The following is a 26,706-nucleotide window of genomic DNA, read 5'->3' as shown; positions in this document are numbered from 1 at the left end:
CCGCCGATCCCTGGGGCGAATCCAGCCCCTGCTGAGAGCCCCCCCCCCCCGTAACTCGCTGGCCGAGGCCTCAGCCCCAGATCCCAGCCAGACACATCTGCCCCGGGGAAAGGGCTGATGGTTGTGGACGCAGAGCTCCCTATTCCCAGCCCCGTCCCAGACAGGAAAGGCCCCGTGCCCCATTTCCTGCCCCCCTGAGCCAGCCAGTCCCCGCCCTGGGGCCAAATTGGAGCTGGTGCCCCCTAGAGGGAAAAGCCCCTGTGCCCCATTCCCCCCAAGCCATGCCCTGGAGCTGGATGGGAGCTGAGGAACATTGGCTTGGGGGCTGTTTTGGGGGGGGGCTGGGGGCTCTATTTTAGTGTGTGTGTATCTATTGGGGCTCTGGAGGGTGTGGGGGGGCTCTATGTGTGTGGAGGGGGGAGCTCCTCCTGCCTATCTTCCTCCCCCCACCCCAGATTCTGGCCCCAGCCCCCTTGACTCCCAGATCCCACCCCAACTCCCTTTTCCTTCCTCCCCCCGTCCCCGCTGCTCCTCCCATCAGTACAGAAGCCCTGCCCCACATCTGGCCCCGAACTCCCCTACAAAGGGAGCCATTGTGCTGGGTGCCTGCTCTGTCACTTCCTCATCGTGCCCATCTGGCTCTGGAGAGCCGGCCATCGAGGCTGGCAGACGCTGGTACCCATCCCAGGGACATAAACCCTTCCCAGGTCTCGGCTGGACCCCGGAGATCAGATGCTTGGAGACACCCTGTGGATTCCGGGTAGGTGTCTCCAGGAGACAAGGGGGCTTCGGGGCAGCATTAGAGGCTGGTGACAGGAGAACCGGGGGGTGGCCACACTTATGCTTCTGGGCATGGGTGGGAGCTCGGCTGGCAGGGTCAGGAACCAATGCAGCACAATTAAGGATCTTAAAGGGAGGGGCTAATGCTTCTCTTTTATGAGGCTGATGGATAGTTGCTGCATTGGGTTCTATTCCCTGCTCTGGGAGGGGAGTTGGGTCTAGTGGTTAGAGCTGGGGGAGGGCTGGGAGCCAGGAGTCCTGGGTTCTGTTAGCCTCAGTTTCCCTTTCAGTGTAACAGCAGTGACTTCTCAGCCAGGAACTCTGGAGTTTCACCCCACCTGCCTTTAACCAAGAGATGCCAGGTTCTGGCCCCATGTTACCCCAAAGCCCTGGCTTCTCTCCCGAGCAAATCAGACTCGCGGATCTTAGACGACAGACTCAGGAACAGGGAGGAAGGATGGGCCAGTGGTCAGGGCTCCAGCCTAGTACTTCGGTGACCCCCTGTTCAGTTCCTAGTGCTGCCCCCAGACTCCCCACTGGAAGTTAGGCACCTGGTTGCCCTGTGCCTCAATTCCCCAGGTGCCGTGGCCCAAAGGTGACTGCATCTTAGTGCTGGGTGAGCCATCCCTTTGCAGTGTTATGTGCGGCTGTTCCCCAGCTGCCCCAACCCAGAGGTGGCTGCATCTCAGTGCCAGGCAAGGGGTCACTTTGATTCTAACAACTCCGTTGGGTGCTGACTCTGCCTTAGTTAAGGTTGCACCAGAATCTGCATTTTAAACAGTGTGGGCTGTGCGTTAGCTCTGGGGCTGCAAAGACTTGTGAGTTTGAGTTGAGGGCTGTGTGGTTGGTTTGTTATTGTAGGGTCTCTCCTGAGCACTGGGGCTGTGCAATCGGGTTTGTTATTGTAGGGTCTCCATGCACAGGGTTGGTGCGGTTTGGTTTGTTGTTGTAGGGTCTCTCCTGAGCGCTGGGGCTGTGCAATCCGGTTTGTTATTGTAGGGTCTCCATGCACAGGGTTGGTGCAGTTTGGTTTGTTATTGTGGGTCTCTCCTGAGAGCAGAACCTGGTTTGTTATTGTCGAATGGTTCCCTGGTGCTTTAGTAACAGGGAGAGCCAGGGCTCCTGGCACAGGTATGTCTGAGACCCCTGTGAGGACAGGACAACGGGACGCGTCAGAGCGCGTCCCCTTAACACATCACAGAGAATCACAACACGACACCAGGCTGGGTACCTGCCTGACCTGGAGGGGACAGATCGCATCCAGCAGGGGGCAGTGCTCAGACACACCCAGCTCTGCTGGTGCCCCTCACTCCTGAACCGCAGCCCCTGCTAGCCCAACCCTGGGCTCCACCCTGCCCCCCAGCTCTGCCGGTGCCCCTCGCTCCCGACCCGCAGCCCCCTTGCCCCGGCCATGTGACACCAGCAGATTGCACAGCCCAGCCCCAGACAAACAGCTTTGTTATTGGAGGGGCACCGCGTGGCGCTGCCAGGCTGTGCCATTCGGGGGCTGCCACCACCTGCTGTGACGAGCCGCATGGAGCCGGGTGCTCGAGAACCAACCCTCGAGGGGCAAAGGGAATTGGGGCCCCAGAGAGAAATGTGCTCTGCCCGCTGCTCCTAACACGAGACCCTGCTCCCCTCCCTGAGCCGGGGACAGAACCCAGGAGTCCTGGCTCCCAGTCCCCTTCCCCCCCACTCTAACCACTAGACCCCGCTTGCCTTCCAGAGCCGGGGACAGAACCCAGGAGTCCTGGCGCCCAGGCCCTCCTGCTCTAACCACGAGATCCCGCTCCTCTCCCAGAGCTGGGGATAGAACCCAGGAGTCCTGGGTCCGAGCCCCCTCTGCTGTAACCACTAGACCCCGCTCCTCTCCCAGAGACGGGGATAGGACCCAGGAGTCCTGGAGCCCAGCCCCCCCGCTCTAACCACTAGACCCCGCTCCCCTCCCAGTGCTACGGCTGTGATTTTTCCAAAGTTACCTGCCATGCAGTCTGGGCCTTTACCTACCAGTGGGAGCCAGGACTCCTGGGTCCAGTCCCAGGCTCCAGGAGGGGAGTGGAGGGCTAGAGAGACAGATGCCGCAGTGGAGGGGTAGACAGAGGAATGATTCACATGTATCATTGTCTCCCCTGAGCAGGGGGGTCTCCTCACACTCACCGTCCTGGCTGTATCGGCCCCTGCCAGCAGGGGGCACTGCCAAGGCCTTGAGAGCCAGGCCCCCGAATCCTTTCCCCCACCCCTGAGCGAGCAGCCCCGAAGCTGTGGGGCAGGAGCACAGCTGCTGCTGGGAGGGGGGATCGTTCACACCCCCCCCCCGGTGCAGAGCAGCTGGGAGAACACGTGAGGGGCTGGGGAACCCCGGAGACAGACACACGCCGGAGGCAGGGATCTGAGACACACGTACACACACTGCGCAGACAGGCTGTTGATTGAAAGCAGCATCCCAGGGCGAGTGCCCACAACGGCTCCCCCAGATTCACCCCTGGCCTTGATGCAGCACCCCGGGCTGGGGGTGAAGTTGCCCCATGCACCTGTGAGGCCGAGCTGGCTTTGAACCAGGAACCTGCCTGTGGAACGCACGAACACCTACTAACGAAGCAGCAGCCAGGCTGTGATCCACTAGAAATGGTGCTAAAGGGACTCGCTCCATTAGCTGGCAGCAGTAGCAGGGTTGTTATCCTCTAGGTGGCGTAAAGGAGTCGCTCCATTAGCTGGCAGCAGCAGTAGGCTTTTATCCTCAGTGTGGGCCAGGTCACCAGAGGGGGCTTGGACTTGCACTGAGCTGATGTGTTGCATTTTAACGGCCCTGCCCTGTCTCGTGTCAGTACATCCCCCACCCCGAGGGGGACCCAGGCACTCAGTCCATCAGCAGCTCCCTCGGCCTGGGGGAGGTCGGCAGTTTGACGGATCCGCCGATGCCTGTCGGTGTCACCATCCGGGGTCATAGCCCAGCTGCCACAGATACCAGGGTCATCCCTCTATCCCTCCATATACATGCCCTCCCTCCCTCCATATGCACATACATACCCTCCCTCCCTCCCTCCACCCATATACACATACACACCCTCCATTCATCCCTCCCTCCCTCCCTCCCGCCATCCATCCCCTCCTTTGCTTCCCTATCCATCCATCCATCCATCCCTCTATCCATCCAGCTACATGCCCTCCCTCCCTCCATCTCCTCCTTTGCTTCCCCATTCATTCATTCATCCATCCATCCATCCATCCATCCACACATGCCATCCCTTCATCCATCCATCCCTCCCTCCATCCCCTCCTTTGCTTCCCCATCCATCCATCCATCCATCCATCCATCCATCCATCCATCCATCCATCCATCCATCCATATACACGCCCTCCCTCCATCCCCTCCTTTGCTTCCCCATCCCTCCCTACCTCCTTTTATTTTCCCATCCATCCATCCTATCTCTCTATCTGTCTAATCTCCTCCCACTTGGGCCTGGAGTGGGATTACCCGGCTATTCGCCTGGCCCTAGGGGCTGTCAGGTTTCCTGTGGAAGCTGGCCCAGGGCTGGGTCCATCAGGCTGGCTCTGAGCCGGAGCTGGGAACTGGCCCTGGCAATGCCCGTCACATGGGCACAGGCAGACAGAGTTTGTTCCTTAGCTGAAGTCAGCTGCGCTGGCTGCCATCTGCTCTGTGGAGCGAAGCGTCATCATCCTTATAATTATTAGGGGCTGTATCCTGCGGGCCCTGGCTCCCCGTGGCACCAGTTCAGTCAGGCAGAGCCCAGGGGGTGTAACTGAGAGCAGAATCAGCCTCGATGACTCAGAGATCAGGAGCGATTTTTGCAAAGAGCCTTGAAAATTCAATCCACCCACGCGGGAGATGCAGCAGCCTCTGGGGCTGGGCAGCTGGGGAGCAGCCGCATAGGCAGGGGGATGACTCGCCCAGTGCGGAGATGCAGCCATTTCTGGGGTGGGGCTGGGGCAGCGGGGGAACATCTGCACAGCAACACTGTGCGGGGATGGCTTGCCCGGCGCTGAGATGCAGGACAGCTGGGGAACAGCCACACATAACACTGCATGGGGCAGGCCTCTCCCAGTGCTGGTTTGCAGCCACCTCTGGGGTGGGGCAGCTGGGGAACAGCCACACATAACACTGCATGGGGCAGGCCTCCCCCACAGCTGGGTTGCAGCCACCTCTGGGCTGGGGCAGCTGGGGAACAGCCGCACAGTGACGCCACATGGGGTTCTCACTGCCAGGCAAGCTGAACCCGTGCAGCATTGCTGTGCGGCTGTTTCCCAGATTTACCCCTCCCCAGAAGTGGCTGCATCTCAGCACCGGGCAAACCCTCCCTGTCCTTACATTTCCAAGTGTTTGCGCTTTTTGCGAAGAGAAATGCTGTGAATTAGAGCCCAGGACTGGCGCGGGTCCCATCAGCTGGAGAGATTCTGGGTGTGCCCAGCGTGTGCCCAGTGTGGGGGCATTACACAGGGCTCCTTTGTGCCCAGCTGTGTCTCCCCTGGGCGGGGAGGGAGGGAGCTGGGGAAGCGTAGGGGGGGAAATGTGTTGGCAGCACACAACAGGCATGCCAGGAATTCCTGCCCCTGGAATGAATCCACGGGGTGAGGGTGTCACGTGACCCTGGCCAGGGAAATTCGGGTCCTCAGTACAAACTGCCATGGGCTTGTATCTGCCAGGGATCGAACCCAGGAGTCCTGGCTCCCAGCCCCCCTGCTCTAGGGTGACCAGATGAAATGGACAAAATGTCAGGACACATGGGGGAGGCAAAAACAAAAAACAAACAAAAAAACCACCGGAGCGGCCAAAGCAGCACTATCGGGACAAATGGCATCTCAACTGTGCATCAGTCGGGATGTGGGACAAAGAACTAAAAATCGGGACAGTCCCGATTTTATCGGGATGTCTGGTCACCCTACTCTGCTCTAACCACTAGAGCCCACTCCCCTCCCAGGGGCAGGGATAGAACCCAGAAGTCCTGGCTCCCAGCGCCACCCTCCATTCACGCATGAGACTCCTCTTCTCCCAGAGCTGGGAGAGAACCCAGGAGTCCTGAGGTCTCTGATCTCCTCTCAGGGGAAGATGCATGAATAAACTCAGAGCCGAACTATCCTTCCTCCGGCCCAGTGTGACCCGAGGGCTAGACCCGCTTGGGCCCTGTGGGACCACCTCCCCACAGCCCCGGGAGGCAGAGAGCTGTGCCGGGAGTAGCAGCCAGCACGTGAAGCCAGCTCCCCCTCCCCTCCCTCCCGGTGGCAGGTCCCCCCCACGCACACGCTGAGCCGGAGGAATTTGTGTGTGGGCTCCGCTCACTCGCAGAAACGCAGAGCGACCGGCACCCCGGCTCGCCGGCTGCAGGAGGGGACGCCAGGCCAGCGCCTGGCCCAGGATGGGACACTGCCCCGCTGAGAGCCAGCGGTGGGATCCATGAGGGGGAGGCTGGTGCCACATCGTGGGAGCTCTCTGCACTGGTATCCCCTGCTGCCCCAGCTCAGTCACCAGCTAGCCTGGGGTTCCCCTTTTCCCTGCCACCCCGGATCAATCCCTGGGCCTGCTAGCCCCGTGTCCTCCTTCCCCATTGCCAGGGATCAGATTTGGAGCCTCCCTAAGTTGGTATCCCCCCCGGGCCTGGTAGCCCAGTGTCCCCCTTCCCCACTGCCAGGAATCAGATCTGAGGTCCCCCTAACCTGGTATCCCCCACTTCCTGCTGACTCAGATTAGAGCGTTTCTCTAGAAAGGCCAGTCCCAGCTGTGCAGAGGGGGGCGTTGTTCCGGCCGCTGCCTCGGACCTGGGACTCTCTGATCACTCCGGGGTCCATCTGTGGCTCTGACCCCACCGGTCCCTTCGGTTACAGGTGCCGGGATTTTGCCAACTTCATGTTGGAGTCGCCGAGGGGTTAGACAGCCTGGAGGACACTGAAAGGTATGAGAATGCGGAGCGTCGCCGTGTGCCAGAGTGGGCTCGGGTGGCTTAGAGCAGGCAGGGCTGGGAGCCAGGATGCCTGGGTTCTATCCCCAGCTTTGGCAAGGGAGTGAGGTCTAGTGGTTAAAGCAGGGGGGCTGGGAACCAGGACTCCTGGGTTCTGTCCCTGGCTTTGGGAGGGGAGTGGTGTCTAGTGGTTAGAGCAGGGGGGCTGGGAGTCCAGATTCTGGGTGATTAATGAGCCTCGTAGCTCTGCTGACATTTTCCCTCAGGAGGCACAAAGGCCTTTGTCTCTCATGTGGGGAGAAGTCGCCTGTTTATCTCCCTGGGACCTGTGTGGGCAAGCGGGGTGGGGTTGTCCTAGTCACTACTGATCAAAAGAACCAGGAGTCCTGGTGCCTACCCCCATCCCTGCTCTAACCACTAGACCCCGCTCCCCTCCTGGAGCCGGAACCCAGGCGTCCTGACCCCCCTCCCCCCGCACGGTCTTCTGATAAGCTCTCTCAGTATGTGTAACCCAAGCTGGTGCCAATCACCAGCCATGGATGGCAGCCGTGCCCACGACCGGGAGGCCGAGCCCCACGTTGCCTGGCTACCCCCTGGCCTAGGCCTGCTGCCCCTGGCTTTTCTCCCCAGCTGAGTGTGGGCAGCAGGGGTGTGTGTGTCACGGCTTGGATGGGAGACCCTCGCCTCCCAGGGGACAGGACTGGTGGGAGGAGTGTTGGGAGGGCACAGAGCCCGGCGAGGGCTTGTGGGGAGCTAGAGCTGGGGCTGGTCTGGGGCTTGGGGGGGTCAGAGGTTGAGGACTGGAGGGGTTCAGGGAATTTAGGGGGGCAGATGGAGGGCCAGTGGATTTGGGGGGGCAGAGGGCAGGATTTGGAGATGGGGCCACAGGGGGCATGAGGGGTTGAGGCGATTCAGGGGGAAAAAAGCGGGGTAGCTCATGGTTTCAGGGGAAATGGGGGTCAGGATTTTTTGGGGGGTGAGCAGCTAGAGGTGTTGGGGGCCAGATCAGGAGAGCTGTTCTGGGGAGGATCAGGAATGAATGGGGTGGGGCGGAGCCGTGGGGGAAGGATCAGGAGGGCGGAGGCCTCCCCCGAAGGGTTACGGGGCCGCCCTACATCAGGACGGGGCTGGCTCCACGGCCCGTGGGGCTCACACCAGGGCTGGGCCATGGCAACCGGGCTGGGCCATGGCAACCAGCCTGTGCCAGGGAGCTGGGGGTTGGAGAGCGGCGGAAGCATGGAAATGGGGCCTGATGCGGGCAAGGGGCTGGAGCCATCTTTCCCGGCAGCCATCTTGCCTCTGACCTGCAAAGGCCTGGGTAGAGTTTGCCCCATAGGCCTCTCATTAAGGTTGCCAACTTTCTAATCACATAAAACCAAACACCCCTGCCCCGCCCCTTCTCTGAGGCCCCGCCCCCTGCTCCGCCCCTTCTAAGAGGCCCCACCCCCCACTCACTCCATCCCCCCTCCTGCTGTCGCGAGCTCTCCCCCACCCTCTCTGGGCTGGGGCAGGGGGTTGGGATGCGGGAGGGGGTGAGGGCTCAGGCTTGGGGTGCGGGCTCCGGGGTGGGGCCAGAAATGGGGGGTTCAGGGTGCAGGAGGGAGCTTCAGGCTGGGGCAGGGAGTTGGGGTGCAGGAGGGGGCTCCGGGCTGGGGCAGGGGGTTGGGGTGTGGAGGGGGGTGCAGAGTGCAGGCTCTGGGAGCTCAGGGCTGGGGCAGGGGTGCGGGGCTAAGGCAGGCTCCAGGCCTGAGTGGGGTTGGCCTCTCCGCACAGGTCTCTCATCCCCTTCTCCCCATGTCGTGGGGCTACTCAAGGCCTAGGCCTGAGTTGGGTTGGCCCCACAGACCTCTCTACCCCGTCCCCTAGCATCTGGTTGCTACTCAGAGACTAGGGTTGGCTCCATAGACCCCTTTCCTCCTTCCCCCCCATGCCATGGGGCTACTCAAGGCCTAGGCCTGAGTTGGGTGGGCCCCACAGACCTCTCTACCCCGTCCCCTAGGATCTGGTTGCTACTCAGAGATTAGGGTTGGCTCCATAGACCCCTTTCCTCCTTCCCCCCCATGCCATGGGGCTACTCAAGGTCTAAGCCTAGGGAGCCCTGGGTAGAGTCGGCCCTAGCCACCCCTTCTGGGCCCCGTGTCATGGTGACCATTCAAGGCCTGGGCCCTCAAGGCCCACCAGGGTCGGGGGGCCCAACCCATGGCCGTTGTGTCTGTCAGGGCTGCTCCATTGCTAGCTCCCCACGGTGCCCCCCGCCCCACAGCTCTGCTGGCCCGTCGGAGTCACCTCCTTGGACCCGGCCAGCCTGGGAATTGTGCTGGCTCATAAGGGAGCGTCTGTGTCCTCGGGGGGGGACTGTCTTTGAGGTTAAGGCGGGACAGGCTGGGAGCCAGGACTCCTGGGTTCTCCCTCCAGGTCTGAGAAGGGAGTGGGGGCTAAGGCGGGACGGGCTGGGAGCCAGGACTCCTGGGTTCTCCCTCCAGGTCTGAGAAGGGAGTGGGGGCTAAGGCGGGACGGGCTGGGAGCCAGGACTCCTGGGTTCTCCCTCCAGGTCTGAGAAGGGAGTGGGGGCTAAGGCGGGACGGGCTGGGAGCCAGGACTCCTGGGTTCTCCCTCCAGGTCTGAGAAGGGAGTGGGGGCTAAGGCGGGACGGGCTGGGAGCCAGGACTCCTGGGTTCTCCCTCCAGGTCTGAGAAGGGAGTCGGGGCTAAGGCGGGATGGCTGGGAGCCAGGACTCCTGGGTTCTCCCTCCAGGTCTGAGAAGGGAGTGGGGGCTAAGGCGGGACGGGCTGGGAGCCAGGACTCCTGGGTTCTCCCTCCAGGTCTGAGAAGGGAGTGGGGGCTAAGGCGGGACGGGCTGGGAGCCAGGACTCCTGGGTTCTCCCTCCAGGTCTGAGAAGGGAGTCGGGGCTAAGGCGGGATGGCTGGGAGCCAGGACTCCTGGGTTCTCCCTCCAGGTCTGAGAAGGGAGTGGGGGCTAAGGCGGGACGGGCTGGGAGCCAGGACTCCTGGGTTCTCCCTCCAGGTCTGAGAAGGGAGTGGGGGCTAAGGCGGGACGGGCTGGGAGCCAGGACTCCTGGGTTCTCCCTCCAGGTCTGAGACGGGAGTGGGGGCTAAGGCGGGACGGGCTGGGAGCCAGGACTCCTGGGTTCTCCCTCCAGGTCTGAGACGGGAGTGGGGGCTAAGGCGGGACGGGCTGGGAGCCAGGACTCCTGGGTTCTCCCTCCAGGTCTGAGACGGGAGTGGGGGCTAAGGCGGGACGGGCTGGGAGCCAGGACTCCTGGGTTCTCCCTCCAGGTCTGAGACGGGAGTGGGGGCTAAGGCGGGACGGGCTGGGAGCCAGGACTCCTGGGTTCTCCCTCCAGGTCTGAGACGGGAGTGGGGGCTAAGGCGGGATGGCTGGGAGCCAGGACTCCTGGGTTCTCCCTCCAGGTCTGAGACGGGAGTGGGGGCTAAGGCGGGACGGGCTGGGAGCCAGGACTCCTGGGTTCTCCCTCCAGGTCTGAGAAGGGAGTGGGGGCTAAGGCGGGACGGGCTGGGAGCCAGGACTCCTGGGTTCTCCCTCCAGGTCTGAGACGGGAGTGGGGGCTAAGGCGGGATGGCTGGGAGCCAGGACTCCTGGGTTCTCCCTCCAGGTCTGAGACGGGAGTGGGGGCTAAGGCGGGACGGGCTGGGAGCCAGGACTCCTGGGTTCTCCCTCCAGGTCTGAGACGGGAGTGGGGGCTAAGGCGGGACGGGCTGGGAGCCAGGACTCCTGGGTTCTCCCTCCAGGTCTGAGACGGGAGTGGGGGCTAAGGCGGGATGGCTGGGAGCCAGGACTCCTGGGTTCTCCCTCCAGGTCTGAGAAGGGAGTGGGGGCTAAGGCGGGACGGGCTGGGAGCCAGGACTCCTGGGTTCTCCCTCCAGGTCTGAGACGGGAGTGGGGGCTAAGGCGGGATGGCTGGGAGCCAGGACTCCTGGGTTCTCCCTCCAGGTCTGAGACGGGAGTGGGGGCTAAGGCGGGACGGGCTGGGAGCCAGGACTCCTGGGTTCTCCCTCCAGGTCTGAGACGGGAGTGGGGGCTAAGGCGGGATGGCTGGGAGCCAGGACTCCTGGGTTCTCCCTCCAGGTCTGAGACGGGAGTGGGGGCTAAGGCGGGACGGGCTGGGAGCCAGGACTCCTGGGTTCTCCCTCCAGGTCTGAGACGGGAGTGGGGGCTAAGGCGGGACGGGCTGGGAGCCAGGACTCCTGGGTTCTCCCTCCAGGTCTGAGACGGGAGTGGGGGCTAAGGCGGGACGGGCTGGGAGCCAGGACTCCTGGGTTCTCCCTCCAGGTCTGAGACGGGAGTGGGGGCTAAGGCGGGACGGGCTGGGAGCCAGGACTCCTGGGTTCTCCCTCCAGGTCTGAGACGGGAGTGGGGGCTAAGGCGGGACGGGCTGGGAGCCAGGACTCCTGGGTTCTCTCCCTGGCTCTGCTACTAGTGGGCTGTGTGTGAATGTGGCGAGGCCCCACTGCCATCTTGTGGCCATTGTGAGAACAGCAGCGACTGCTCGGTTCCCATGTTTCCTTGGGTGGGGTTGAGGTTGCGTTTCTCTCCCCCCACACTCCCCCCCCACCCCCTCCACGCCCTGGGCCAGGGATCTCCCTGCCGTGCTGGAGTCACAGCAACATCTCCCTGGGCCTAGTGTTAAATCTCCTGAGTGTCAGGGAATGATCCCAGGAGTCCTGGCTCCCAACACCCCCCCCCCCACTCTAACCACTAGACCCCACTTCCTTCCCCTTGTTGGGAAGTGATTCCCCAACCTCAGAGACTCCCTCCCCCGCTCCTGCATTGGGGGAACTGTCCCCTGAGATCCACCCTGAAAGTGTCTCTCCAGTTAATCTAATCCTTACTTCTGTAGGGGAAGGGTCTGATTGCAGAGGGTGGGGCACGGGAGTGGAAGCCAGGACTCCTGGGTTCTGTCCCCAGCATGACCCTTAGGGGGCATCACAGCGGTTGCTGCTTGCAATGAATGACCTCTAGTTTTGGTGCCCGTGTGCCCTGGTCTCTCCCCAAGAAACTCGCCGGCTGTTTGTTTGAAGGCCCCAGCACCTCCTGCTGGCAGGGATGGATCTGCTCTGTCGGGGTGCATGCTGCCCCCTGCTGGATGGGATCAGACCTACCGTGTGCACACAGTGGGCTCTCCTGGGTCGGGTCCCATTTGCCCTGGGGGTGAGATGGGGAAACACCAACCACACCTCATCTAAACCCCTCTTCTCTCTCCCCAGTTGACCCAACGCCGCTGCCCCCGGAGAAGATGAAGGCTGCTGGCATTCTGCTCACCTTCGGGATCCTATTTGGAGGTACCGAGGGGACCCCAAGGGAGCAATCCACAGCCCCATTTCCTGTCTTTTACAGCCCTGTCTCCAGAGAGTGGGTTTGAACCTGGGGCTCTCGGGAGCGAACAGCCAGAGCTGTTGCTCACTGAGCCAAAGGGGAGTAGGTGGCGTGTACACCTCAGTGCATGAACTGTCCACTCGCCCTGTGTCATCACACAGACTTAGCCAAGCGGCGGGATGGTGCATCTGATTGGTTTTCCAGCCCCGCCAATCAGCTCACCGTCGGCGGTTCAAATTTTCCTGGCGCGTGAGCTGACTTTGTTGGACCTTGGTCTAGCTCTGTTGTACCCCTGGACTGAGGGCTGGGTGGTCCCAGGAGAACAAGCTACCCAGTCCCTGCTGGGGCGGTGTCCTCCAAGGTGGGGGGCTGCGGGTGTGTGTTTTGGGGAGCTCTCCACATTGTGGGGAAAAAGAGGGATGCTCTCCATGAGATATTCCCTCCCCTACCCCAGCAGCCAGGCTCCCACAATGAGAGCTTGGGGAGTAGGATCCAGGTTCGAACTGGACACTGAAAGCGGGTGGTTGAGTCAGCAGGGAAACTGAGGCATGGGAGGAGTTCCAAGGTCAGGTGCGTGTTCATTCAGGTCTAACATTCGCAGCATGGGAAAAGCCCTGAACTAGCTCCACCGGAACTAGCTCTGGCGGAAGAGAGTTCCCAAAGGCCTCGGGTTCAGGCTGTGCTCACAGGATAGCTCGGGGGGATAGCTCAGTGGTTTTAGCGTTGGCCTGCTAAACTCAGGGTTGTGAGCTCAATCCTTGAGGGGGCCATTTAGGGATCTGGGGCAAAAATTGGGGATTGGTCCTGCTTTGAGCAGGGGGTTGGACTAGATGACCTCCTGAGGTCCCTTCCAATCCTGCTATTCTATGATTCTATGATCGGGGACCCTGCTGGGGGGAACATACAGGCAGCCCTGCTTGGTGTCCTCGCTGGAGCAGGATCCGTTGGGGCGACTCAAAGAGGAGGCCGTGAGGGTCAGAACTGTAATTTTATGTCAGTTGAATTGTACCTGTTGCTGGGGTGGCGTTTAGATACAGTGCCACCCAGGTGTCTGAGAAATAACTAGAGAGAGATGAAAGCAGGGATGGCTGGATGGTGGGTTGGATGAATGGATGATTGGATGGGTGGGTAGGGGGATGGATGGATAGAAGGTAGGTTGGTTGAGTGGATGATTAAATGAACAAATGGTTGGTTCAGATGGTTGGGTGGGTAGGTGGATGGATAAATGGTGGATTGTTTGGATGGATGGACAGAAGGACGGATGGATGGATGGTTAAATGGTTGGATGGATGGACCGTTGGCTGGCTGGATGGGTAGATGGATAAATGGTTCATTGGATGGATGTGTGGATAAATGTTTTTGTGGGAGGGAGGGAGGGATGGTTAGAGTGGGATGAATGGATGGATGGATAGGTGGAGAGATGGATAGAGAGGGATGGATGGATGGATAGCTGGAGAGAGGGATGGATGGATAGAGAGGGATGGAGAGATGGATGGATGGAAATGGATGGATGGATAGGTGGAGAGAGGGATGGATGGAAACGGATGGAGGGATGGATGGATAGAGAGGGATGGAGAGATGGATGGATGGAAATGGATGGATGGATAGGTGGAGAGAGGGATGGATGGAAACGGATGGAGGGATGGATGGATAGAGAGGGATAGAGAGATGGATGGATGGATGGATAGAGAGCGATGGAAAGATGGATGGATGGAAATGGATGGATGGATAGGTGGAGAGAGGGATGGATGGATAGGTGGAGGGAGGGAGGAATAGATGGATGGATAGGTGGAGAGAGGGATGAATGGAAACAGATGGAGGGATGGATGGGTAGAGTGGGATGGACAGACGGGTAACAAACCAGGGCCCAGCGGGGTTTGGCAGCTGGGCAGAGAAGAGGGCAGTGGGAAAATCGACAGGAAGGAGACTGGACCATGGCAGGAGAGGTTGGGGGCAAAGGGGACGGGCGTGTGGGTTCCTGGCCCCACTGCCCAGTGCCTGTTGCTCCCATCTGCCCGCCAGGCACCCTGGGTGGGCCGTGGAGCGCGTGGATGCCCCAGACCATTGTGGCCTTCGAGGGCACATGTGTGGCCATCCCGTGCCGCTTTGACTACCCGGACGAGCTGCGCCCCTCGGCCGTGCACGGCATCTGGTACTTCAACAGTCCCTACCCCCGGAACTACCCGCCCGTGGTGTACAAGTCACGCACCAGCATCGTTCACGAGAGCTTCCAGGGCCGCACCCGCCTGCTGGGTGACCTCCAGGCCCGCAACTGCACCCTGCAGCTCGGCCGCCTCAGCCCCGAGCTGGCGGGGAAGTACTTCTTCCGCGGGGACCTGGGCGGCTACAACCAGTACACCTACTCGGAGCACAGCAACCTGGAGATCATCAGTGAGTGGGGGCGCTGGGGCCAGGCCCCTTGGACGGCTAAATCGGGGAATGAGACACAGGGCCTTTCCCCTCTAGGGGGCGCCGGCTGCCATCCAGCTTCAGGGCATGGGACTGGCTGGCTCGGGGGGCGATGTGGGGGGTGGAAATGGGGCACGGGGCCCTTGACCCTCTAGGGGCTCAATTAATAGTGATGAGAGAGCCCCCCCCGCAGTGAATCTTGCACCCTGTGCCATGGAGCTCAGCACCCCCCTACTGTTGCATCAGGGCGCATTTGGGTCTCTTCTCGTCTCTGGAAGGGGAGTGGGGTCTAGTGGTTAGAGCCGGGGAGGTGGGGACTTGGAGCAGGACTCCTGGATTCTCTCTATGGCTCTGGGAGGGGAGTGCGGTCTTGTGGTTAGAGCCGGGGAGGTGGGGACTGGGAGCAGGACTCCTGGGTTCTCTCTATGGCTCTGGGAGGGGACTGGGGTCCAGTGGGTTGGAGCCCGAGTCTTTGGCTTTACCCAGCCTCTTCCCTCGCCAGACAAACCCACCATTGTGCCGCCGGCTGCGGTGGTGGTGGGGACGGAGGCGGAGCTGCGGTGCGTGGTGCCAGATAACTGCCCCACCATGAAGCCCGTGGTGAGCTGGCTACACCACGAGGTGCTGGAGGAGCAGGCTGTCTTCGGCCAGCTGGAGGAGGAGAGCGGCACCTGGAGCCAGGTGTCCCTGCTCAAGTTCCGGCCCTCGCGGGAGAACGACGGGCACGAGCTGGGCTGCCAGGTCACCTACCCCAACACCACCTTCCTCTTCGAGGCCTTCGCCACCCTGGACGTCAAGTGTGAGTCCCCAGAACTGCCCCCCGGCCAGCCTGCTGGGTTCTAGCCCTGGTGCCAGCAGGGGAGTGGGGGCTAGTGCTTAGAGCAGGAGGAGTTAACCTGCGGGTTAACCCTGCTGCCACCCAGTGGCAGGGAGTCCCATGGGTTAACCCCACTAATACCTGGTAGTGTGGCCTTAACACCCAGTGGCAGGGAGTCCCACAAGTTATCCCCGCTGACCTCCAGTGGCAGGGAGTCCCATGGGTTAACCCCACTAATACCTGGTAGCGTGGCCTTAACACCCAGTGGCAGGGAGTCCCGCAAGTTATCCCCGCTGACCTCCAGTGGCAGGGAGTCCCATGGGTTAACCCCACTAATACCTGGTAGCGTGGCCTTAACACCCAGTGGCAGGGAGTCCCGCAAGTTATCCCCGCTGACCTCCAGTGGCAGGGAGTCCCCCAGGCTAAGGACACTCTGCCTCCCCCACCGCAGACGTGCCCCGGATCCTGCAGGTGAACTCGTCCCTGGAGATCACGGAGGGCTCGCACGTGGTGCTGGCGTGCGTGGTGGACAGCAACCCCCTGGCCTTGCTGGCGTGGTTCAAGGAGGAGGCCGTGCTGCGGGAGGAGCCATCCACCAACCTGACGCTGGAGCTGGACAACGTCACTCACGCGCACGACGGGATCTACACCTGTGTGGCCGAGAACGTGTATGGGCGGGTGAACCGCTCCCTGGCCCTCACCATCATGTGTGAGTGCCTGGAGGGGAGGGAAGTGGGGTCTAGTGGTCTGAGCGGAGCGGGGGAAGGGCTGGGAGCCTGGGCTCCTGGGTTTTATCCTGGCTCTGGGAGGGGAAGGGGGATTGAGATCTAGTGGTTAGAGTGGGGATGGTGCGGGGGCTGCTCCTGGGTTCTATTCCCCAGCGGTGGGAGAAGTGGGTCCTAGTGGTTAGAGCGGGGGTGGGGGGTTGGGAGCCAGGACTCCTGGTTTTCCATCCTAGCTCTGGGAGGGGAGTGGGGCACTTTGCTTATAGTTCTGGCTCTGTGGGTCAGTGAACGCGTGCCCTCCCTTCGCAGACGCCCCGCGGAAGCCGTCGGTGAACTCCTCGGTGGTGGCAGTGGAGGGGGAGCCGGTGACTATCCTGTGCACCACCGAGAGCAACCCGGAGCCCATCATCACTATCTTCAAGGAGAAGCAGATCGTGGCCACGGTGGTCTACGAGAGCGAGCTGCTGCTGGAGATCCCCGCCGTGACCCACGAGGACGACGGGGAGTACTGGTGTGTGGCGGAGAACCAGTACGGCCAGCGCGGCTCCGCCTTCAACCTCACCGTGGAGTGTGAGTCACCCATGCCCGGTGGCAGAGGGTGTCAGGGCTTTCCCCCCTCTATCCTACCCCCCCCCCCAGAGGTGGCTGTCCCTGAGCACCAGACGAGCTGCCCCTGGGCAGCGTTATGTGTGACTGTTCCCCAGCTTCCCCACCCCAGATGAGGCTGCATCTCAGCCAGCTATGGCGCAGGCCATCCTTGCGCAGTGTTATATGTGGCTGTTCCCCAGCTGCCCTGCCCCAGAGCTGGCTGCATTTCAGCGCCAACCTAGCTGTTTCCGTGCAATGTTATGTGCTGCTGTTCCCCAGATATCCCGCCCCAGACGAGGCTGCATCTCAGGTAGCTCTCGTGCAGGCCATCCCCATGCAGTGTTGTGTGGCCGTTCCCAAGGTGCCCCTCCCCACAGCTGGCTGCATCTCAGTGCCGGGCAAGCTGTCCCCATGTAGCGTCGCTGTGCGGCTGTTCCCCAGTTGCCCCACCCCAGATGAGGCTGCATCTCAGGCAGCTCTGGGCCAGGCCATCCTTCTGCAGCGTTATGTGTGGCTGTTCCCCAGCCGCTCCACCCCAGAGCTGGCTGCATCTCGTCGATGCTGATGCTGTGTCTCTCCTCCGCAGTCGCTCCCATAATCCTCGTGGAGTCGAAGTGCACGGCGGCCCGGGACACGGTGCAGTGTGTCTGCGCTGTGCTGGCCAATCCGGAGCCCGTGATCTCCTTCGAGCTGCCCACCCGGAACGTGACGGTCAACGAGACTGACCAGGAGTTCGTCTATTCCCAGAAGACGGGCTACACGGTCACCAGCATCCTGACGCTGCGTGGGGAGCCGGACTCGCAGCTCTTCATTGTCTGCTCCGCCCGCAACCTGTACGGCACCAAGAACCAGCAGCTCCAGTTCCACCACTCCAGTGAGTGTCCGCCTGTACAGCGCCCCCTGCTGGGAGTGGCCGGGGCTGGGGTAGCCAGGAACTCCCCCCACGGCCAGTGCTCCTGCCCCACTCCCCACAGTGCCCCCTGATGGGAGTAGCCAGGGCTGGGGTAGCCGCGAGCTCCCTCCATGGCCAGCACTCCCCTGCCCCCCACTCCCCACAGCGCCCCCCGCTGGGCAAGGCCGGGACTAACCCCAGCCTGCATGCTGCTTTCAGACAATCTGATGTGGGCGAAGGTGGGGCCGGTGGGTGCCGTGGTGGCCTTTGCGATTCTCATCGCCGCCGTGTGTTACGTGAGTCAGACACGGAAAAAGTAAGTCCGGAGCCCCCCGGGGCTCAGCTGCACTAACAAATGGGAGCGGGGGGACGCTGGGGCCCGAATCCAGGCCGGAGCCAGACGGGATCGCAGACCGTCCTCTTGCCATAGAATCATAGAATCATAGAATCATAGAATATCAGGATTGGAAGGGACCCCTGGTGGTCATCTAGTCCAACCCCCTGCTCAAAGCAGGACCAATTCCCAGTTAAATCATCCCAGCCAGGGCTTTGTCAAGCCTGACCTTAAAAACCTCTAAGGAAGGAGATTCTACCACCTCCCTAGGTAACGCATTCCAGTGTTTCACCACCCTCTTAGTGAAAAAGTTTTTTCCTAATATCCAACCTAAACCTCCCCCACTGCAACTTGAGACCATTACTCCTCGTTCTGTCATCTGCTACCATTGAGAACAGTCTAGAGCCATCCTCTTTGGAACCCCCTTTCAGGTAGTTGAAAGCAGCTATCAAATCCCCCCTCATTCTTCTCTTCTGCAGACTTAACAATCCCAGCTCCCTCAGCCTCTCCTCATAACTCATGTGTTCCAGAGCCCTAATCATTTTTGTTGCCCTTCGCTGGACTCTCTCCAATTTATCCACATCCTTCTTGAAGTGTGGGGCCCAAAACTGGACACAGTACTCCAGATGAGGCCTCACCAGTGTCGAATAGAGGGGAACGATCACGTCCCTCGATCTGCTCGCTATGCCCCTACTTATACATCCCAAAATGCCATTGGCCTTCTTGGCAACAAGGGCACACTGCTGACTCATATCCAGCTTCTCGTCCACTGTCACCCCCAGGTCCCTTTCCGCAGAACTGCTGCCTAGCCATTCGGTCCCTAGTCTGTAGCTGTGCATTGGGTTCTTCCGTCCTAAGTGCAGGACCATGCACTTATCCTTATTGAACCTCATCAGATTTCTTTTGGCCCAATCCTCCAATTTGTCTAGGTCCTTCTGTATCCTATCCCTCCCCTCCAGCGTATCTCCACTCCTCCCAGTTTAGTATCATCCGCAAATTTGCTGAGAGTGCAATCCACACCATCCTCCAGATCATTTATGAAGATATTGAACAAAACCGGCCCCAGGACCGACCCTTGGGGTACTCCACTTGATACCGGCTGCCAACTAGACATGGAGCCATTGATCACTACCCGTTGAGCCCAACAATCTAGCCAGCTTTCTACCCACCTTGTAGTGCATTCATGCAGCCCATACTTCCTTAACTTGCTGACAAGAATACTGTGGGAGACCGTGTCAAAAGCTTTGCTAAAGTCAAGAAACAATACATCCACTGCTTTCCCTTCATCCACAGAACCAGTAATCTCATCATAAAAGGCGATTAGATTAGTCAGGCATGACCTTCCCTTGGTGAATCCATGCTGGCTGTTTCTGATCACTTTCCTCTCATGCAAGTGCTTCAGGATTGATTCTTTGAGGACCTGCTCCATGATTTTTCCAGGGACTGAAGTGAGGCTGACTGGCCTGTAGTTCCCAGGATCCTCCTTCTTCCCTTTTTTAAAGATTGGCACTACATTAGCGGCAGAACTGCTCTTAAAGGGAGAGCAGCTGTTCTGGGCGTCAGTCGATTGAAATCCTTCCTGGACCAACCCTCGGCCTAACTGCCATCACCAGGTGGACCTTCCGATCCAGTTGGGTTTTCAAACGAGGGGCGCTCTGACCGGGGCGGGCGGCGAACGGCCTTGCACCGAAATAAGTGTCGTTCCCCGCAATCGTTTTAAACGCGTCTCCGTCGTTGATTTTCGACGGAAAGGGCGACTTTGGCAGGGGAAGGCCACCATTTTTTGTCTCTCCAAATAAAGGCAGAATAACAATTAACACACATGACGGCTCTTCGCTTAAAACTAAGGAGCATTTTTGTAGGAGAAGGATACACATTTGTATCCAGATCAGTAATCGACAATCGCTGGTTAAATGGCATTTCTCGCGAACAGCATAATTCACGAAGCACCAATGTTAATCCGTGTTCGGTAATTAGCAGTCACCTATTGATCAGTCTGGGGCATTAGCCACGAATTGATCCTAATCAAAGATGGTTGGTGGGTAATTAATGATTGATAATTCATTAGCAACTATCAGTCACTGATACCTCAGGAGCAAACTGCTACCTTTGGATTATTAAGATCATTATTAAATTATGTCATTAATGCAGATGCAGTTATGTCATGCAGATTGTTAATTGAGTAATGAGATACGCGGGAGCTCTGGGGGGTCGCCCAGCGACAGGGCATGGCCCCTCGCTGTGTTGGTCGCCCAGTGACAGAGAATCCCCCCTCCCACTGTGGGGGTCGCCCAGCGACAGAGAATCCCCCCTCCCACTGTGGGGGTCGCCCAGTGACAGAGAATTCCCCCCCCACTGTGGGGGTTGCCCAGTCACAGAAAATCTCCCCCCCCACACACACACTGTGGGGGTCACCCAGTGACAGAGAATCCCCCCTCCCACTGTGGGGGTCGCCCAGCGACAGAGAATCCCCCCTCCCACTGTGGGGGTCGCCCAGTGACAGAGAATCCCCCCTCCCACTGTGGGGGTCGCCCAGCGACAGAGAATCCCCCCTCCCCCTGTGGGGGTCGCCCAGCGACAGAGAATCCCCCCTCCCACTGTGGGGGTCGCCCAGTCACAGAGAATCCCCCCTCCCACTGTGGGGGTCGCCCAGTCACAGAAAATCTCCCCCCCACACACACACTGTGGGGGTCACCCAGTGACAGAGAATCCCCCCTCCCACTGTGGGGGTCACCCAGTGACAGAGAATCCCCCCCCCCCTCCCACTGTGGGGGTCACCCAGTGACAGAGAATCCCCCCCCCCGCCCCACTGTGGGGGTCGCCCAGTGACAGAGGTGTCTGTGTCGTCTCTCTCTCCCCAGGAAAAACGTGAACGAAAACTCCAGCTTCGTACAGCTGGAGCACCCGCCCGTGGCGTACAGCGGCGAGTACCGGCCCCCGGGGGCCCTGGACAAATCTGAGGTGGGACGATGGGATTGGCATGGCAGGGAGAACATGGAGGTGGACAGAGTGCTGTGTGTGTGGGTAGGGAGGGGGGCCTGGGGGGCATTAATGGATGGATGGAGGGGTGTCTATAGGGGTGGATAGGTGGAGGGATGTGTATGCGGATGAATGGGTGGATGGAGGGGTGTGTATAGGGGTGGATGGATGGAGGGAGGGGTGTGGAGAGATTTTGGTGGGGATGAATGGGTGATGGAGGGAGGGAGGGAGGGAGTGTGTATAGGGGTGGATAAGTGGAGAGGTGTGGATGGGGATGGAGGGAGGGAGGGTTGTGTATAGGGGTGGATGGAGGGAGGGAGGGGGGTGTATGGGCTGGCTGGCTGGAGGGTGTGGATGGGGATGGATGGATGGGTGGAGGGAATGTGGATAAGGGAAGAGGTGTGGATGGGGATGGAGGGAGGGAGGGGTGTGTATGGGGGTGGGTGGATGGAGGGAGGGGTGTATATAGGAGTGGATGCAGGGGGTGTGTGTATGGGGGTGGGTGGATGGATGGATGGATATGGGGTGGAGGGATGATGGAGGGGTGTGTATGGGGTGGATGGATGGAGGAAGGGGTGTATATAGGGGTGGATGAGTGGAGTGGGGTGGATGGGGATGTATAGTTTAGATAAAGTTGATCCCTCTATGTTGTCAGTCACTACTTAGTTTCCATAACCGGAGAGGAAACCTAGCCCAGACTGGCTGGCTCAGGGGGGTGGGGAATGGGACACGGGGGCCTTTCCCCTCTCGGGGAACTAGATCAGTTCCTGGATGACGGGTCCATCAATGGCTATTAGCCAGGATGGGCAGGGATGGTGTCCCTGGCCTCTGTTTGCCAGAAGCTGGGAATGGGCTGGATCACTGGATGGTGACCTGTTCTGTTCACTCCCTCTGGGGCGCCTGGCACTGGCCACGGCCGGACGACCGGACACTGGGCTAGATGGACCTTTGGTCTGACCCAGCCTGGCCATTCTTATGTTCCTATGATCCAGCCCCAGGCTGGTGCATGGGGGTGGGGGAAGGGATTCTTCCATCCCTTTGCGTCCCAGACCCAGTCCGTAAAGCTGCAGCTTTGGAGGTGCTCCCCAGAGGCATCCTCCATATGGGGCAGCAACAAGGGGTCGTCCCCCCAGGTACACAGTGACTGCTCTTCCTTCTCCGCTAGTCTAAGGAGATCTGCTCCCTGGAGAGCCACTGACCCCCGGGTAAGTCTGGATTCCCCAGTCTGTGTCACCCCCCACCAGTGTGCGTCACACCTCGGCTCGGACACGGGGACCTCCTCTGCACCCCACAGTCATGCAGCGGAGTGGCTGGGCAGGGAATGGGACACAGGACCTTTCCCCTAGGGGGCGCTGGCTCTGATGTGGCCAGAGAGTCGGGGACTGTTGGGCTCATGGTGGTGGGGAATAGGGCACGGGGCCTTTTCCCTCCAGGGGGCACTGGTTCTGGTTTCTATCCTGTTGCTTGGGTGGCTCTCACAGGTCAGCTGTGGGGCAGGGCATGGGGGTCTTCCTGGAATACTGGCAGCCCCTTGTCCTGGCAGCAAGGTCCCTTGCAGCGTTGTGGTGTTTTCCTTTCCCCCTCTGCTTGTTTCGTGGTCTCGTCTCTTTGTGGCGTAAAATCTTAACAGACAGCCCCCCACCCCCACATGGGACAGTCCTCGCACCCCTGGCACCCCCTGCCCAGGAGAGCTCTGATTAGGAATGCATCCTTTGGAAAGGATCCTGCAGCTATTAGTTCCCCAGGTTAATACCAATAAAGTCCCACGGGCTAATCCCAGTAAGATCAAGTGGCAGTGAGTTTTCTAGGTAAACTATGGTATTATTGGACCAGCTAACCCCAATGGTATCCTCCTGAAGCAAATCCAATATGTTGAGCCCCTAGTATCCAGTGGCAGGGAGTCCCAATGGTTAACCCCACTAAAACCCAGTGGCAGGGTGTCCTGTGAGTTAATCCTATAATATCCAGTGGCAGGGAGCCCCAATTGTTAATTCCATAATACCCAGTAGGTGGGACTCCTGTGGGTTAATATCCAGTGTCAGGGAGTCCCACAGCTAATCCTATCATATCCAGGCTCTGGGAGTCTCACAGATAAGCCTATAATTTTCACCAGCAGGGCGTCCCACAGGTTTATCCTATAATATACATTGGCAAGGAATCCCACAGGTTAACCCTGTAATATCCAGTGGCAAGGAGTCCCGCAGGCTAACACTGTACTCTCCAGTGTCAGGGAGTCCCACAGGTGAACATGCCAATCGTACCCAGACTGATGCTGCTCTGCTTCCCCCGTAGTATGAGCGGCGCCTGGCCTCCGACAAACACCTCCTGAACAAGCCCGAGGGCTCCCTGGACCTGAACGTGGACTATGCCAACATCGACTTCACCAAACTGGCCACCAAGGACAGCTACACCCTGACGGAGGAGCTGGCGGAGTATGCGGAGATCCGCGTCAAGTGAGCGCCCCCCGCCTCCCCCCAGTGACACGCCTTCTGCCATGGAAACCTTGCCCGCCGGAAACAGGACCTGTCTGTGCCCCCAAATCACCAGGCATGCCGCCGTCCCAGAAACCCCGCCTACCGGGATCAACCCCCTGCAGAGTGCAGGTCCTGCCACGCCCACTAATGGCAGGACACGCCCCCTGCCATGGAAACCCCACCCACTGCCATCAGGACCTCGGACTGAACGCAGCTGGGACTGGGACTGTCTCTCGCTGTGTGTCTGCACAGTGCCTGGCACAATGCGGCTCCAATCTCAGCTGGGGCAGGGACTATCTCTTGCTGTGTGTCTGGCCAGCGCCTCATACCCTGATGGGGGCCCCTTCTTTGACAGCCCTATGGCTGGTTATGTGGGTCTGGCCCTGCACTGGGACCCAGGAGACCTGGGGTTTCAATCCCACCTGTGCTACAGACTTTGTGCTACCTTGAGGTATGTCCTAACCTCTCTGCGTGCCTCAGTTTCCCCACAATCTCTTAATTTCCCCTGTGCACAATGTGGCTCATAATTCCCTCCCACCCCAGGGCTTTTGTGAGGCTAAATTTGGAACCGTTTGGGAGGCTCAACCAAAGCCCTGTTGAATCATTAATTACCCCGTTGAGCTATCTCTCTAGGAGCCATGCAAGTACCTGCCTAGATAGCCCAGGTGGACCCTGTACAAAACGGGCCTGGCTCCTCCCTAAACCCATCCAGTCCTTGTTCTAATTCCCCCAATCTGTCTTTCCACGTGCGGAAGGAACAACTTGGTTTTTCTTCTGCATAAAGATTTGTCTGTGGTATAAATCTGCTGAGACCAGCACAGCCATCCCCAGCCAGGAAGGGGAAGACACTATACTGGGATAAAGCCCTGTCCTATAGGGCTAACTGCCTCCACAGCTGTACTGGTATAGACAGGGCTTGTGCTGGTGGTCTACCTAGATCAGTAGAAAATCACACGTCTAATTGACATAGTTATTCCGGGGGGAAATCTCTGGGTGGCTCAGATGTAAATCAGGAGTCCAAAAAAACCCCGCAGCTGTAATCTTTGTTTCCCACTGGGATAAACAGGTGCTCACGTTCTGGGTCCGATCCCCTGGAATTCTATGATCCATCGGCACCAGCCATCCTGGGGGGAAATTTAAAACAAATCGTCATTTATTTTTGGTGTCATTTTTTTTAACCGATATTTGCCTGATGATAGACAACGAAATAAATAAAAAGCCCAGACTAACAACGTCGAAACTCTCTAACCAGCGCTTAATTCTGCCCAGAAACCTCCCCCTAACCTTGTTAACCCTTCCAGGCACCCGGATCGAGGCTCTATTTATTGATAAGCTGGATGTGACGTGATTAGATGCCAAATCAAACACAGCGCTTGAGGCACTGGTATAATAATAGCAAGGCCACTTCACAGAGCTCTGGCAGGTAAAGGAACCATGCAAATGGCGTTGCCATGAGGGCAGGGTGGAAAGGATCCAGGGACCTCGTGAGGCAGCCAGCCGCCCGCACTGACGCAGAACTAAGTAGCCCCAGACCATCCCTGTCAGGCGTTTCTCGAACCTGGTCTTAAAACTCTCCACTGATGCGGATCCCACAACCTCCCTTGGAAGCAGAGTCCAGAGCTGAACGCCCCCGGAGTGTTAGGAAGTTTTTCCTAATACCTGACCTCAATCTCCCCTGCCCAGAACATGGTCTGAAGACTGTTCTCAGGTCTGCCCTCAGCCTCCTCTTCTCTAAACAGGCCCAGTTATTTTACTCTTTTCTCAATGGTCAAGTTTTTTCTAAACCTCTGATCCTTTCTGCTGCTCTCCCCAGGAGCAGCGGAAGCTGTCTAAAAGTGGGGGGCCACCAGTGCCTGAACCATGGCCCCGCCCCATCCCTCTGAGGCCCCTCCCCTTCTCCCCGCCACCACCCTGCCCCTTCCCCCGGGGCCCTGCTCCCACCCCACCTGTTCCCCTCAAGACCCCCGCCCTCGCTCCCCTCTCCCCCCACTCATTGCTGACCCTTACGGCCGGTAGAAAGTGATGGGGCCATGGCCCCGTGGCGCCCCCCCGTTCTGGAACTCCTGGCTCTCCCCCGGACTCTCCATTCGGGCCACCCCTTTCTGAACGGACAGCACCCCAAACCAAACATGGTTCTCCAGCTTCGGCCTCCCCAGAGCAGGCCAATTCCCGCCCGTGTTGTACGTCCGACACTCCTGTTTCTACCGCCCAGAACGACGTCAATTTGGAAATAAAAAAGCTGAAATGGAAACAAAAAGTTTCCATTGACCCCAAAAAGAAATCCCCCCCCACCCCCGCAATTTTCTCTTTGCAGGAAATTTTGCCATTTTCTTCTGATTCAGAGCCCTTCTTCTGTTTGAAAACACAGAATCGCTCCCCTGCCACCAAAGCCAAAATGTAAATTCTAATCGGCTTTCATTTCCACCCCTCTCACTTGGCTTTCTGCTCCCAGCGCTGGGAAAAGAGCCGCGGCCTAACCCAGAACACCGCCTCCGTCGATTTACACTAAGTCGTGTGGACAATTCCCGTTCTTGGCTTCTATGTAAATAGGGAAGACTATAAAAAATAATTGAAGCCGGGATTAGCGCAGTAACTTTGTAGTATCGTGTGTGCGCGTGTGTACGTGTGTTACAGGACACAATTGTGCCTCTGGCTTAGGCAGCCCTGCTCCCAGGTAGAATTAGGCTAGCGAACATATCAGGAGAGCTGGATTAATTCCACGACTATGTCCGTTTCGTTGTGTATCGTCGTTCCGTGAGGTGCCAACTGTTTAATGACTTTAACCCAGCAGACTTTGTATTCCGAAGGAAATAAAATGTATTTTACAAATCCACATGGTGTCTAGCATTGTGTTCCCTTTCGGGGGGTCTTCCCAATGCCACAGCATGGCGCTAGGGGGGCGCTGTGCTGCCGGGGGCAGGGTGAGGGCGCTGTCCCCTGGCAGTCAGAGCTGGCCCCGATGCCCCAGCGCGGCACTAGGGGACGCTGTGCTGCAGGGAGCAGGGTGGAGGTGCTCTCTCCTGGCAGGGCTGGCCCCGATGCCTCAGGGCAGCAATAGGGGGCGCTGTGCTGCAGAGGGGCAGAGTGGGGGCTCTCCCATGGCAGTAAGGGCTGGCCCCGATGCCCCAGTGTGAATCAAACCGAGCAAGGGCTTGAATCTGGGTCTCCCACAGCACCAGGGAGGGGGGGTGCCTTGGTCCAGGTCTAGCAGCACCTCTCTGGGGAGGGGATTTTGGGGAGCAGAGGCTGGTTAACCCACCCCACAAAGGCAAAGCGAGCTCTGATGGCTGGGGGATGAAGCCAAACAAATACAGACTGGACATAAGGGGCAGGTTCTTCCCAAGGAGAGGACTTGACCCTCGCAACAACCACCCCAGGGAGGGGGCAGGTTCTCCAAACCTTTGAGTCCTTCCATTGCGATCGGGTGTCTCACTTAGCCG

At 59.4% G+C, this 26,706-nt stretch overlaps 1 protein-coding gene across 4 annotated transcripts; it reads left to right on the top strand.

Annotated features, from left to right (window-relative positions):
- Positions 1–626: 626 nt before the first annotated feature.
- LOC140902664 (myelin-associated glycoprotein) lies at positions 627–26,099 on the top strand. 4 transcript variants are annotated; one of them, XM_073322995.2, is made up of 11 exons: positions 627–760; positions 11,940–12,014; positions 14,071–14,439; positions 14,960–15,256; positions 15,726–15,983; positions 16,309–16,569; positions 17,174–17,461; positions 17,699–17,795; positions 20,675–20,774; positions 21,958–21,997; positions 23,085–23,171. In XM_073322995.2, exons 1-10 carry the CDS (start codon positions 733–735, stop codon positions 21,988–21,990), a joined length of 1,806 nt encoding a protein of 601 aa, XP_073179096.1. In that variant the 5' UTR covers positions 627–732; the 3' UTR covers positions 21,991–21,997; positions 23,085–23,171. The 4 variants fall into 4 exon arrangements, with proteins under 4 accessions (XP_073179096.1, XP_073179092.1, XP_073179093.1 ...); XM_073322992.2 differs by lacking the exon at positions 21,958–21,997 and adding an exon at positions 6,619–6,686 and having other exon boundaries at positions 639–760; positions 23,085–26,099; XM_073322993.2 differs by lacking the exons at positions 627–760; positions 21,958–21,997 and adding exons at positions 6,088–6,234; positions 6,619–6,686 and having other exon boundaries at positions 23,085–26,099.
- The last annotated feature ends 607 nt before the right edge of the window (positions 26,100–26,706 follow it).

The sequence above is a fragment of the Lepidochelys kempii genome, chromosome 24 (genome assembly GCF_965140285.1).
Source record: "Lepidochelys kempii isolate rLepKem1 chromosome 24, rLepKem1.hap1, whole genome shotgun sequence".
Lineage (NCBI taxonomy): Eukaryota > Metazoa > Chordata > Testudines > Cheloniidae > Lepidochelys > Lepidochelys kempii.
This window is presented reverse-complemented; position numbering and strand designations above follow the sequence as displayed.